General features: G+C 40.0%; 1 protein-coding gene across 1 annotated transcript in view; it reads right to left on the bottom strand.

Annotated features, from left to right (window-relative positions):
* vstm2l (V-set and transmembrane domain containing 2 like) overlaps positions 1–15515 on the bottom strand; it is a 67311-nt gene that overhangs the window by 4685 nt on the left and 47111 nt on the right. Inside the window, exons 2-3 of the mRNA XM_069660207.1 lie at positions 2376–2545; positions 759–803 (exon numbers count right to left, since the gene is read on the bottom strand). Of these exons, the coding sequence (XP_069516308.1) occupies positions 759–803; positions 2376–2545 (215 nt within the window). The remainder of the gene's footprint in view (positions 1–758; positions 804–2375; positions 2546–15515) is intronic.

The following is a 15515-nucleotide window of genomic DNA, read 5'->3' as shown; positions in this document are numbered from 1 at the left end:
GCAGATTGAGACTCATTTCTTTTACTTCTAAGATGCTTACTATTATGTATAAGACCATAAATTAGATCGTTTGAAGGCTTTCATTGATTTGGGTTTCCAAAGGATTTAAGATGACTGAGGGAATGAGCAGGAGGAGTGGGTTGTTGCAGCGATAATGTGCTGTAGTTTACATTCGGCTCACTTCTGCAGTTAATTGGAGGTGAAAAGTTCACATTTTAAGACGCTATATTTGCATACTGTCTTCCTCTTTAAAAAGCCCTCCCTGCTTGTTGTGGGAAACTGTTCGCCTGGGTGAGTAACTACAGGGCTCTATAGATACCCGAGGAAATATAAAAGTTCTGCTGACTTCCCAGCCTGTCCCCATCACTGTTTATCACTTGGATTTGCTGTTGAAGTCATAAAGATGCAGGGGCGTTTATGAGAATCTGAAGATGAAGCAGTACAGGCCGTGCCCCCTGGAGGAGGACACTTAACCACCCACCAGCTCCACGCTGCCTGCTCTTTGGCTGACACTGAGATTCTACAAGCCCATCAAGGATGGAGGGAACATGTTGATGTGTCGTCTGGAGCGTTTACTGCTCCGAGTGAAAATCTGATACTTTAGCGTAATACGGGATAAGTACAACATCTGTGGATCAGCCGGAACAAGAAATGTAAATCATGTAATCGTGAGTGTTTTGTGCCTTATTTCAACATATAAAATCAAAGCACACATGATGCTGTTCTGAGAGGATGAAAGCAGAGAGGGATGTACTCACACTTATCTTTGTAGCATCCTTTGGCATCTCCTCCTCTGGAGCCACCTAGAAAAACACAAACATTTTGAATTAAATGTAATACTTGTGAAAATGTATTGGTACAATGTAATTTGGGTTTGATTGGTGTGTGTTCTGTGCCACTGGAGGACGCTACACTTCCTCAATCTTGGAGGCCCGCCTCTGATGTCATGTCTCGTTCAAAATCATCAGGTTTGAAATGTAGACTGCAGACCTGCAGATTTTTTAGACGATCCACCGGTATATATTCTCGGCGTGTTTCGGATTCTGTCCCGCTCTGAGCCATTGCCTGCAGCGATCAATGTCCTTGACTGGAAAACGGTAGTATTTCACTCCAGAGTCTCTCGCTGGGCCGCTCCTTTCAGACACAGAGGTGCAATGCACACTGGGTGTTGTAGGAATATAGAATGAGCGAAACCACAAGCTGTTTGTACAACTTTCTCCACAGCTATAGCGCCAATTTCAAATATTATTGCTTCTATCGATTACAGAGAACACCAGCTTTGACTGACAGTGGCTTTTTCCAGGGGTGAACTGCACCTTTACATTTTTTTGATGAGAAGAAACTTGACTCCAAATCAATGCTAATGTTGCTCTATGATATGAACGCAATTGTTCGCTTATCATTGGAGATAAACACTTGATCTGGGAAATGGTGCGTAAATGTGTGTTGTTTTAAATGTTTCCTGCCCTCTATGGTCCAAAATGAATAATATAGCTTTGAAGATAAATTTGGGTTTTAAGGAGCAGTGTGTGAGATTAAGTGATATCTAGGGGTAAGGATGTAGACGACAATCAACTTATGACCCTCCCATCAAAAGAATGTAGGACAAACTACCGTAGCTGCAAAACTCACAACAAATATGATAAAGCCCCCCGGAGCCTTTGCTTGTTTTGTCCATTCTAGGCTACTGTAATGATAAGACCGGTTCTGAAGATTCAAAAGCTTATTCTAAGGCCATGAAAACACAATGATTCTCATGTTTAGGTGATGATACATTAGTGAAAACATACGTATGGATATTATATTCCATATTCTCCAAAAGATGGGCAATTTTTTTTGCAAGTTGGCAGGAAAGATCCTAAATTTCTTTTAAGCTACAGACCAAAATAGAAAAATAGAGCTGCGAAAAAAAAAAAAAAAAAACACATTTTAACAAAGGCACACTGTGTGCCTTTCTCAAACCGGACCCTCCCCACGGAGCACCCTTCATTTAATTGAAGGGATTAAATACCAAGCTTTGAAACGAACTCCCCTCATACTGGCAGAGACAGGAAATGTGTGTGACCATGGTTTCATGTCTGGGCAGCATTCAATGTGGCAGGTCCTTTACACGTGCGTAGAGAGAGGGTGTAGGTAATGGTTTGTCTATAATACATTTTAAGGTTTGTGGACTAGTAAAATGTTGTCTGTATGGATTGCGATTGCAGGATGTCTCCTGTCTTACAAGGAACAAATACAACCATGCACAATGTTATTTTCTATAAAAAATAAAAAACATGTAATTGTATCTGTTCCTTTAATTTCTTTTAAATAATGGTGGCTTTAATATAGACGTTGCATATGAAGGCAGTCAGAGATCCTGTTTTTTTACTCACCTCATTGGTTGTCCAGGGCTGCCTGTCCGTCCAGTCCACATGGTTCCTGATGTACCACCACTGGATCTCCAGTGAATACGAGGGCGTTCCCGCCCCTCTGAAGGAGCACGCCATCTCCACGTCCTGACCTCTCTGAGCCGTCATATCATGAGGCACCTCTGTGAACATGGCTGGACACACAGAAAGAGACACGGTTAACAGACATGCCTGTTTGTGTTTGAGGCATTTGTTCATGACTGTAAGTGCTGTTAAGTCAAGCAACAGATGATTGATCAGAAACCGACTGTTGGTCATATTCACATACAAAAGCAGCAGACTTCCCTCTGAGCACATTAATCACAGGAAAAATAGGTGATTTCATTTCCTCATTAGCTGCATTTTTTAAAAGGCTAAGATGCATTATAAGTGTCTGGGAGGGCGAGACTGATGAAAAGAAGAAGGTGACTTATTTGTGTTGAAGAAAGGAGAGGATAAGATGAAGTGTGCTGAAGATAAAAGAGGTAAAAGAGTGATATCTAAATGGAACAAGAAAACTCTGCAAGCACAGTCAGTACAAAATGAACTGTGGAAGGTATTTGACATGTAAGATTCTCTGAGCATTCACAGGGTTTCGTTTTTGGTTGAAATGTTTAGTAAAACAGGTAAAGAACGCTCAGATGTGACATCAATGCTGTTAACAACAGATTCTTTCTACTCTGACAAGAAAACATTCAAGACCTGTTAAAAGAACTGTTTCGACATTTAAGAAATGTAATGTATTTAGTTTCTTGCTAATAATTTTAATCTGCTTGTACAGCACAGTTCAGCTTCTCCGGAGGTAAAATGTATTAAAATATACCCCTATGACCACATAAAAGTACATAGAGTACAACGCAAATATCAAAGGGATGTTATAAGAAGTGATTTTAAGATGCTGCCATTACTAGCTCAGGGTCCTCAGGCAGGTGCTTGCCCTGACACATGAGGGTCATACCTGAGGCTCAGAGGTTGTGTCTGCCGTGTGATTTCAAAGTAAAAACAAAACAAAACAAAAAATACTTTGTCCATTAATAATTCATGCAAGAAAGGGCTAATTTGACTATAAGGGTGTTCTTCTCAATGACATTTCCCCCAGAAGAATGTAAAAACAAGCAAAGAGCAGCAACAAAGACACAAACGTAATTTTGTAGCCACAAAGGGCCAAAAGCAGAGCATACGAAACCAGAGGTAATAAACAGGCAGCATTTCAGCATTCATAACCTTGGTCGAGTCTTGGACAGGAAACAGTGATACTGACACTGAAGTATTTGGAGCCACAGCAGCAAGCTCGAAACCACAAACCACCTACCACAAACAGAGCTCCATATTCACCAAGCCATTAAGAAATACTTTAACTGTTCAACACTGCATGCTGGTAGTCTAACTATATGCTCTCAAGCAACGTTCGGCAATGCATTTTGTGAGTTATAAAGCACATAATTGCACTCATCATTTTATGTTGATTTCGTTTTGATAACATAAACAGTGTGACATGTACGATTCAAGTGCAGCAGGAGTTAAATCCAATTTCACATTGAACACTTCTGCCTCGACCAAGCTGCACAAAACCATTAAAACAATCTCAAACAGAAGAAGATATATGTTATTAATCCCCGAAGGGAAATTCAATTTTCAACTCATGCTACACACACGTAGGGCAGAATACAGACATGCACAAACAGGACCCTAAGGACATGTCATTCATTAATGGAGAGATGTCGGAGTGAGGGCTGCACATGCACTCTAAGCAGTCGGGGGGTTCAGTGCCTTGCTCAAGGACACCTTGACAGTGCCCAGGAAAGGAGCTGGCACCTCTCCAGCTACCAGCCCCAATTCCATGTTTTTGGGCCATACTGGGACTTGAAACTTCCGCTCTCCGGTTCCCAAGCCAAGTCCCTACAGGCTGAGCAACCGTCTACCAAAGCAGTCATCATCTTTGCAAGGCACCAGATAATATGGATATAAATCATCTTTGTATGTAAGAGTTTATTTATTGAAAGCCTTAGATATCCTTTACTTATGAATAATCAGAAGCAAAAACAGACAAAAGGACATTATACTGTATGTTGCTGCAGTACGTATGTGTCTGATTGTTACGTTTCTCATCCACTCAGGGGTTTCCTTTTCTTTATTTAACTGATGAGCATGATCTGCAAGCTTTAGACACATTCTCTGGAAATTAAATTGACACGAATTCCCCCCAAAAAACAGACGAGAATGTAATCAAGGAAGTAAATTATGATTTAGCAAATTGGCACTGTTAAACTAAAGTCTTTGATCGCTAATAAGTACATCAGAACTGGACCATTAAAAGGCCAAAGCATTTATAAAATATAGCAAGCCAGGCAGCAGGCTTTCATCATTAAATGGTAATTACACTAATCTGTTTACTCTTCATCATTAACATTTTGAACTGTTTAATTGTCCATCAGCTGTTAAAGTAAACTGTCACAACTTTTTCTGTCAAGTCATGATACATAAAGCATTTTGGAGGGCTATTTACAAAACACATGCTGTCAAAACTTGGTTTGACAGTGGGTCCTTGAATGCACCATTAGAGGAGGAAGCTCGGAGGATGCGGCCCTGTAATTGGGACATATGCAGAGTGACAGTTGTGTTTCTGTACAGGCAGCGGATCAGACTTGGAAAGGCTCGTGATGGATGGTAAATGTCAGTTATCATTTAGTGGACACTGTTATCTAAATCGTCTTACAGTATTATGAATATGCAGAATGTTTGGGCAACTTGTAAATGACGTGCTTTGATCAGCGAGCTCTGCACAACCACAGAATCCTCTGACTTGCGAAACTTTTTTCCTCTTTGATATCTTTCTGCGACGTAACAGGCGTTGAGTTTTCTCATCATCAAGCGTCAGACTCCGGTGAAAGTGTCAAACTGAGCCTTACCTTCTGAGAGGGGGCATTATGTGATACAAGATGACATTTTTTTCTGGTAAGTGTGATGTTTTTTTCATACTTAAATCAAGTGTATGTTACTTTTACAGGATAATGCGCGACAATTTTCATTGACAGCTTGGGTCCTTGGATTTAGTTTTCTGAGCATGACGTTTTTTTTTTTGAAAAAAGTAGTTTCATGAAGATCCATTCACAGTTTTTTTTCTGGAGCTTTTAACCAAAAATCACTCTCTTCCTTTGCACTACTTTTTTCTGAGGGACACGTATTTGTTTTTAGTGTATGTAAGTGCACACACCAACATCTTTTCATCACATCAGGATAACTCCACTGTCTCACTTCCAGAGGTCATGGCACGGAAAAGCATTAGCACCCTATATAGACACATCTTGGCTACTGCAGTGTACACTTTTTGTGTGTGTATTTTGTGTACTGTGTGCTACAGGTGTTAGCAGCAACAACACAAGAAGAGAAGACTGACTTACAAAGTTACATCACCTTGTTTTAAAGATATAGTCAAATTACATTTCATGGTTTCAAATTACATAAAATGGATTTTTAACAGAGCCCGCAACAGAGCCAGTGCTTTGATCTTTCTCTGCAGATATAAAGATCTCATTTAAAGGTAGTGAAACCACAGAAAATCAATAAAAACTACTAATACTGCCGTTAGACCTCCTGATCTTACACACAGGAATTTTAATGTCACTACAATACATAATAAAAAGGACTATATTAACTATTAATATTAACTATAGGATTAATTGCAGATCTCACATTACACCCATTTTAGCTTCACTGTACTGGCTGCCAATTAAGTGCAAAATTGATTTTAAGAAATTAAAGCATTAAATGGCTTAGCCCCTGTTTATATCTCTAAATCTATATCTATATCTTAAAACTAAGGGTGACTGCTCTTTGCTGTATTAGCTCCCAGACTCCCTTTAAATCTGCTGCAAAACTCACCTTTTTAAATTGTCGTTTAGATAACCTTACACCTTTGACCCTTGTATGTCATTTGTGATTTTTTTTTTATTATGCTGATCCATCTGTTTCTATCTGGTTGTTGTTGTAAAGTTATTATTAATAAAGGGATACAGTATGACAGTACGTGAAGATACATACATGAAGTATTGATTTAAAAAAGGGATAAATTCGCTTTTTTTTTTTTGCCATGTTTGCCTTTTATTTAAGGGCAACTGAAGAGAGACGGGACATATTAGAAGAGAGTAGGGGATGACATGCAGCAAAGAGTCGAGGGCAGGAGTCCAACCTGCAGCCTCTATAGTCTCTGTATATGCGGCGACCGCTCCGACTGAGCCAAACCTGCGGCCTGACAAATTAACATTTAATTGAAATATTAAAATGTGGAATAAATATGAAATGGCATGAAGCCCTGACTGAACCTCTCTCATAGCAGGTGAAGGACTTTGTATAATTACTGTGTTCATATATTACCAAATTAAAATAGTAGGCACTGCACTGCAAGTACCTGACTGTCACAAAATTTTCCCACACATCATGTGTGAGAATTCCCCTTTAAATGAGTAAATCTGGAGTGTTTTCCCTCTTGGAAATTCTGTGTCACAGATGAAAGGTTTATTTCCAAAGAAAAATAAGCACCGCATGATTTTCTTAAAGTAAAAGCGACTCGTCAATGTCACTGAAGTTTTTCTGACAGTCTGAGCTTTTTCCTGACAGAAGAGTGACACTTCAGAGGATCATGTGTGTTTTTATACAACTAAAAAGCCATTCAAAGCAAGAGCACGTCCCTCTGCAAACTCTTAAACTTTCTTCTTCTATAGGCGAGGGACTCACAGATTGGTTCGGCTTATTCAGTCTATTAGAACGAGTCAAACCTGCACCACTTAAATTGCCGATTTTTATCTTGGTTCATAGATTAACCTCCGCTGTTCAGCCACTGAGGCTGTGCTATGGATCCCTCTTGTATTACACGAGCAGTACAAGCCTCAAGTCATACATCCCTCTTGTACATTGATCAAATCTGCTTGTATTTTTCATTTGTGAAACCTGAAACGCACCAGGTATTGATTTGACATTACGCAGCCGGAGCCGGTAACAATGCCCACAGCCCCTCTCTGGCTGATAATATTCAAAGCTGGGACGTAAAATGTGCTGTGTGAAGAGACGAAGCCTCTGAAGATGATCTCAGCAATGATAATCTGTCTTCTCCCAGTTAGCTTTGGAGCCCACAATGTAAAATCCATGCACAACTCTGACTTAATGTCTCACATGTTTAGAGACCACTGGAAAATGTGATAGTCATCAGTAGCCCATTATTATAAGAGAGATAGTTCTCTATGACCATATATACAAAACACACACAGCAGAAGCTAATGTGGTTTTCTATCATAGGCTGAGTGAACACTGGATTCTGATTGGCTGCACGGTGTCCAATTAATCCCTGATAATGGACACCTTTAAAGTTGTTCCGGTGTTCTCTGTTCACTGTCAATGCACTGGCTAAAATGAGTAACAATAGCAACAGTGACGCAGTCAAAACCTCTGTGTACAATTTATTAACATCGAGTTACATCAGTGAGTGACTTTTTGGGAATATAACAATTTAGACTGGTAAGCAGCTGAAGAGAGAGAAAACATTGTTACAACATTGAGTGCAGTCCTTCAATGCCTCATCCTCTCAACATCTCAAGATGGTGAGAGTAAAACACACGGTGTAAAAACTGCACTGCCCCTCTGAACCTACTGACGAATGTCACATCCTGTTTGACTTTTATCTCACAACTTCAGGCTGCCACAGACAGTAACATGGCTCATGATTTGTTCCTAACATTCTTGATGTTGATTTGGGGACAATGACATGGCTGGTTAACTAGCTAGTCTTTATCTTAAACATACCGTCAAATTATATTTACTGTAGCAACTGTACGCGACATTAGACCTTCAATACGCTAGCATTCAGTTAGTGTTCTGGCTCCCAGCTATGCCAAAGAGATTTATAAGCTTTTAAGAAAAGGCCTTTTCCTATTCTGCCGTGCAGCCTGGAACACACTACAGCCGAATTTAAAGCTGCCCAGCTTAATTCCCTAAGGGAATTTTAAATTTTTTAAATTCAAACGTAAGGGTGGACTTTTAAACGGCAGAGGAATACACTTCAAATGTTTTTGGTTTCGAATAGCGAGTGTTACACATGTTTAAGAAAACGAAAGGGCCCTTGAAACAAATTATCTTTAAAATAAGAGGTTAAGTTACGTGACGTTAGTTATGCTAGCTAGTTAGCCCACTAGCTACCTGTTGCTATGCGACAGGAGCAGCTTTGGTGACGCAAGAGTAGACCAGATCTACCCTTGCGTCACCGAATGGAGCCTCCTCCGTGGACCGCCTGAATTGGGACACAGCTTGTGTTGTTGCTGGTGTCTTAGCAGGTCTCTCTTGAGAATGAGACCACATGTCTCAATGAGATTACCTGTCTAAATAAAGGCAAAATATCATATCTAACATTTACTTGAGTAGTGAACAATGTTTCCATGCATAAGAACCTTATGGGACGATTAGGAGGCAGAGATTGTTAATAGTCTAACTGTTTTTTGCAAGTGACCAAAGCATTAGTGAGAAAATGTCTTTGGAAGTGTCCAATATGGGGTAAGAATGCACTCTGCGAAAGCAACCATCGGGCACGCATGTTGTCCAAATATTTTATGATGATTTTATGACCTCGTTGGGTATTATCTCTTACATATGCTGATGCTCAGTCTTTCAGTACATTGCCTTTACTGCTGTTTTTACTATAAAAATTGCGACAAATTAAAAGAAAATCTTGCATGTTACCACTTTAAATGTAATCATAATATTCTGCTGCTGGGCAAATCTAAACTCCACTGATTGTAGTGTTACAATGATTCAAACACGCGGCTATCTAATGCTCTATCTGTTAGTAATAGTCGTCTCTAATCTCCACACTGTCATTACTGAGGCTATAAAAGACTGTGAAGGGTTGGATGTGTTCACCCTGAAGCATTATCATTATCCTAAAGATAAACACTGGAAGGCTTGGGGCAATTGCTTCAAATCACTACTCGAGGAAAGCTACCGTGCAGCAACCAAGTCAGACACAGAGTGACTTTGAATGGAAGAGGAGACGGACGGAGAAATTAATATGAGAGAAAGAGCGTTCACAAGGCGAAGAAAAAGAGATTCTGTTTGTGCGCTGGGCGAGGAAATAAATCGACACCAAAGACTAAAATAATGAGTGGGTCAGTGTTTATGAGAGTGAGGCTCTGTGTTTGTGAGAGACTAATACAAAGTGTATTGCAGGAATAAAGGGAGGAATTAATATGAGACTGTGTGTGTGTGAGAGAGAGCGAGAGAGGGACACAATGTGTGAGGCAGCAGATAGCTGTGGGCGGGTTCTGCAGTGATGCCTGTTATCGTTTATTTGTTTGAGAAATGGAAGATGGTAATTACAGCCGTGATACAAGGGGAGCAGGAGATGTGTCCTCCAGTCTGTGTACCTAAACCTCAGCCTTCATTTAATAGCTTGTTTACACGTACAGTATTGAATAGAAAGAGATCTGTGCCTTTGGACACTGGTTTTCATAAATACCAAGGTTTCAGAAGTTTTTGCCCCCCAAAAAACTAAAACATCAAAAGTGATCTGAAAAAGTTCAGTTCAGTGTCATGATCGGGACAAATCAATGCACTTTACTTTGAACATTATGTCTTGTAAAACACCTGCAGAAGTGATTACTTTCAAGCTCTTTTTATGGTATCATTTATGGTACTTCTTTTATATATATTTAAGTCTATACTTTGCATTTTATAGATGAGTTGCCAAAGTAATTCCATTATACATTGTATAATGACAATAAATCTGTTTGTCTTCTTCTTTATCGCCTTTTAGCTCCAAAGTATGCTACCTGCCCTGAATCCAGTTAGCAGCTAGCTGGTGAAGATATTTTTTGAAAGCTGTGAAATTAAAAAAATATTGAGTAACATTCCTCTGGTCAGAGGTGTAAAGAGTACTGAAATGTTCGACTCAAGTAGAAGTTTTGTTACTTGACTGAAATTGTACTCAACAGTAAAAAGTAGTTACTTAGTTAGTGTCCCACCCCGCTGATTTTTATAATGAACACATTTTGCCAATGTTACCTGACACATGCATCCTATGCAAAGAAATAAAATGAAACCTGGGCCCCAAATTAACATGTGACAGATGGACCTTTTGTCAAAGAGTAAGATCCTTAGTTAAACAATAAACAGCGGTTATAGCTCTCTTCATAGCCACCAGACTCCATTGACAAAAACAATAATTTAACCTCGCAGAACATGAGAGTTGCTGATGGTCTACCGCCGCCTCGATAGGTTAGTTAGTTAGTGTTACTGTGTGGTGTTTTAAAGGGTTAGTTCGTTTCCAAACTAACATGTGATACGACGTGTAATGAGGCAGCGGTAGACCAGCAAGTCCCGTGTTCTGCAAAGTAAAATTACTGTTTTTGTTAATGGAGTCTGGAAGCTTTGAAGAGAACGATGTAACAGCTGTTTCTGGTTAAAATGGTTAGTAGTTGCAGCCCAGCTCTCCTTCTTCACTTCAGACTCAGTAAAAAATCAGATGCAATGCTTTTGATTGATGTCTGGTCCAAGTCAGTTTTTCTTTCTAGCTCGCAATATCCGTAGATCAATATTTTATTCAGTAATGGATGGATGTACAAATGTAGCGAATTACTTAACTTCATTTAAAACATACTGAAGTAAAAGTAAAATTACTGAAAAGTACTACTAGTAGCTACACGAAAAAGCTACTCAATTACAGTAACGTGAGACCACCTCTGCCTCTGGTCACTTGATCATAATTGCTCCATGTCTGCTTATTGTGTTAGGTGACAAGTGTTTGCTAACACGTGTAAACGGAACAGAGTCTTTAGTTACACCTCAGTCTGACTCAATGGATGTAGAAAGTAAGTAAAACCCTGCCAATGGTCGCTTATGTCCGACAGAGTTTTCACATCCTCCTGCTATCTTCTCCTTTCATTTTTGTAGGACTAATCATGATCATTGATTTGACTCCATGACATAATTGAGCCTTTTTTGTCATCCTTTGCCACAGAGTTTGATCATAGGAGCAAGTTGAACATTAACATATTCTTGCATCTACTCTCTGTATAGGTTGCAAAGAAAAGCTGTGCGTAACCGGGCGGCCTGCAGCTTCAGCCCCTGAATGTAAATGCTGCTCAGTATGTGAGATGGCTGCCGGTGCATCGGGCTGCATACAGCACTCTCAAGAGCCTTTCAGCGTCTTGAAATGGCTTCATAACAGCCGAGGAAGTGGCTGCAGTGTAGTGTGGCTCTCTAGCTATTATAATGGTAATTAGGGTGATGTATGTGCATCCTCTGTTGCACTCTGAGAAAGAGAGGGGTATATATTGCTGTGTTGTTCAATTACACTGCTACTAAATAGAATTGTACTTTCATTACAGGGCTAATTTAGCTAATATTCCCTAACGGATAGCTTTTCTATATAGGAATTTAAATATAGATGCTGTTACTGCTTCACTCAAACAGTAGAAGGTAAAATCTACTGTGTTTGCATCTATTCACGTCTGCTAAATAGCTAAAAGGAAAGCTGAACAGAGGCATCAGCCTGTGAATCTCAGTGCTGTTCATTATGTGATGCACAGTGCATGGTTACATTATGTGTGGCTGCACATGTGAAGATTGAATACCAATGGAGCCAGCAGATTGATTTTTATAATGTCTTTATAGCACCTGGAGCCCATTTAAAAGCTCAAGTCACTACAGAAAACCTGGGGCATGAGAAATGGCCCAGGCAGGATCAATGCTGTATGGTGGGGAAAGAAACATATATAACAGAATTCACTTTCTGCATGCTCTTCTCCTCTGGGAGGTCAGAGGTCAGGCTCAGCAAGAGCAGCAACCATGGGAGTGGGAGTGTAATCTTCTTCAAGGACTTTTCAAGAGGATGCAACCAAATCTCCAGCTACATATTTAGAAGACGGTTTCTCTTAGCCGACAAATTGTATTTGTTCCAGTAGGACAAACGTTTCTGAAACCCTTGTTGGAAGAAAAAAAAGATGGTTTACGTCTTGTATTTAAAGTGAAGAGTCTTATCTAAGATAAGCAGGTGGAAACTTTGTGTACTTTTTGTGGAGTTTTCAGCGGTACAAGATTCAGCATTTCACATTGTCACGGACGGGAATTTTAATCTTTGATGAGACACATGTAACAAAAAACAAAACTCCATTCCTATTTTAATTCCATGGCAAAATAATTTATTTTTGTAATTTTTTTTTACTTTCAATAATGTCAAAAAACAACAACAATGAAGATTATACCGTTTTAATACTTCTAACAACCTTAATTTGACAGAAGTTGTCAACATTTTTGAGACTTTTCCCTTTGATATAAAAGAAACCTGCTTTTTTTGCAGGTGATGCATTTACGAATTTATGGTAAACCGGCACGTTGGAAGTAGGGGTGTGGGTGGTGCGACAACACCCCCTATCGACATCACCCGTTTGTTGGGGATTGTCTCAAGCTGGGTGTCCAGAGTCCTAGCAAATATGTGTAAAACACTAAAATCTCCCGGTTTTCAACATTCACTACCAAATTGTCCCAGTTTTCACCACAATTAAAATAATAATAATATACTTGTTTTCAGCACTTACATAGGTGTTTATCATGTTCTGTCATTATTACCTAGTCCAAACAAAAAACACCACACGTCTGAGAGCCTTTGTTATGACGCTTGTGGCTGGATTTTTGATGCACGCCTTACACCTGTGAGTGAAAGCAGTTTTGCAAACACATGAAAGTGCAGCGTAGGCTGTTTGCCAACACGGCCACAGTGGCACAGTGTCTGTGGAATAGTGCATTTCAGTTACATAAACCCTGCACACACGACAGCTCATTTTGGTCAATGCAGGAAAAAGGCATAGTAGATAATAGAGTACTCTGAGTGTGAGATGTGCGTGACAGTGTGTGCATACAGTTGATTGGGCAGCCAGAGTGTGTACAGTTTAGACTATATGTCAGGTGATTTCAGTTGTTTACAAGAGCACAAAGTTCTTCATACATCTAGGCTCTTAATTTAGCTCTCAAGTGCACCAGATTGCTGTGGGAGACACTCCCTCCCAGAAAATAGTTTCAACGTCCCTTGTAGTAAATCACTACAACTACAAATGCAGCCATAAAACGCCTTCATATTAAGCTGAACTAAATAGCTGAAAAGAGTGTTTTTACGGTTGAAAGTGTCTTGTTTGTTCTGTGTGGGAGAGGTTAGAGAAGTGCTCTAAGGTTGAAACTCAGCAATGGGATTTTCAGAGGGGCTAAAAAGATCAATTTCTCCAAGTTTTCAAGATTAAATTAACCTCAGGAGGACCAAAAACAACTGGTGCCTAACATGCTGGTGCATCAAATAAACAAAGACTGCAATTCTCAATGCAAAAAGTGAATTGTGCTGACACTGAGAAACAAACAAAGAACATCGATCAAAAGTAGATCCTCACCTGACAGAGGAAACTTATACTTCAATAGAAAACTTACCCAGTCAGAGATGATATGAGGTACACCTCTGACTGAGTCAGAATGAGTTAAACATGATTCACTTTAACAGATGGTTTATTACAACAGGGCTTTTACACTATAGGGTCAGCTATCTCTATGATTTCATACACTAGTGAATGTGTAGGTGCATGGTTTCTTCTGCGTTTTCTATGTTTCCTGTGTTCCTTAGTTAATGCAAATATTGTGCTCAAAAATTACTCCATGTTTACACATTAGCTGTGTCTCCATTCGAGGGCAGCATCCTTTGAAGGATGCAGGCTACGATGGAGACCGCTCAGGCCAAACTAAAATGAGATGGTCTGGTTTATGGAGGATTTCCTGTTTTAACACCTGCTGTTCCCGCCCTCACCCTTGCATCACAATGTGCCGCTCCTGTCGCCTAGCAACAGGTAGCTAGTTGGCTAACTAGCTAGCATAATTAACGTTAAGTAACTTAACCTATTATTTTAAAGACAATTTGAAGACTCAAGGCCCCTTTCATTTTTTAACATGTGTATCGCCACCTATTTAGTGTATTTCTCGGCCACTTAAGAGTCCACCATCTCGTTTGAAGCGGCATGCAATGAATCTCGGGATACGTTGGACCACAAAGGATGCGCCTGATGGATCCTTTGTGGCCTGGGAAAGGGAGGACCAATTTGTCGGCTGCGAAGGAGCCTTCAAAATGGGACAGTCTTTGGTGCGCAGCTGTGACGCAATCTGCCTTGAAATGCCTTCTTTGAAGGATGCAGTCCCTGGATTCAGACACAGCTTTGTCTTGAAAAATTCAGCCTAATCTCCACAGTAACAGCATTCATTCAATCAGTACAGCAAGAGTCATTTTAGGTCTTTCTCTGTACATTAAACTAACATGAAAGAAACTCAAAACTTTCCTAAACATGTTCATGTTACTGATGCTTAGCTGAGATTACATCTAGAGTAAATAAAACTGAAACAATGAACTACAAGAGGCTGAGAGACTCGTTTTCTAGCAAGCGTGGGTTTATCACTATTTTTTTTACTTTTATACAAGAAGAACATTAAGAAAAATGATTGTATGTATTTGCTTGCAGAATGTCATGTGGTACATAGATTCATTTGTGCTATGTCCCCTCCCCTGTGTGTAATGATGCAAGAATATACTAGATATTTCTGTATTCTATGTGCACAAAGCAAGCCTCATAATATTGCGGGTATATCCCTGCAGGCGTTCATATATTTTTTTCATACATGAACATGTGGGTAAGTGTGTATGTGTGGACCTTCACCCCCCTTGTCTCTGCCAGCTCCTCCACTTGCGCTCAGTTTCCTGCTGTTTTGGCTCAAATCCCAGCAGCTGGCCTGCCCCCCCGCAGCGCAGGTCAAACACTGTTTTCCCTCTTAATCAAATGAAAAAGGTTAAAAGGAGAACACAGCTTCCTGAGCCAGAGGGTTCAGCCAGAACACCAAGGACGAGTCATTTTTTTCTATAATCCAGCACAACAAAGGTGCCACCTCTGCACAAGAAATAATCACCACATCAACGCTCGACAATGACTTCCTCACAGAAACACATCGGGTGCACAGAGTTCAGAATAACAACGATGCCTCTGTGGTACAAAGCAAGACGAGGTGCTTTAAGTATCACACAAGTGTCTGAGAGGAACATTAGGAGGAGGAAGAGCCTCA

Source organism: Semicossyphus pulcher, unplaced genomic scaffold, assembly GCF_022749685.1.
Source record: "Semicossyphus pulcher isolate SPU_LCO1_2020_fin unplaced genomic scaffold, fSemPul1.0.p SCAF_13, whole genome shotgun sequence".
NCBI lineage: Eukaryota > Metazoa > Chordata > Actinopteri > Labriformes > Labridae > Semicossyphus > Semicossyphus pulcher.
Note: the sequence above shows the minus strand (reverse complement) of the source record. Positions and strands in the feature narration are given on the sequence as shown.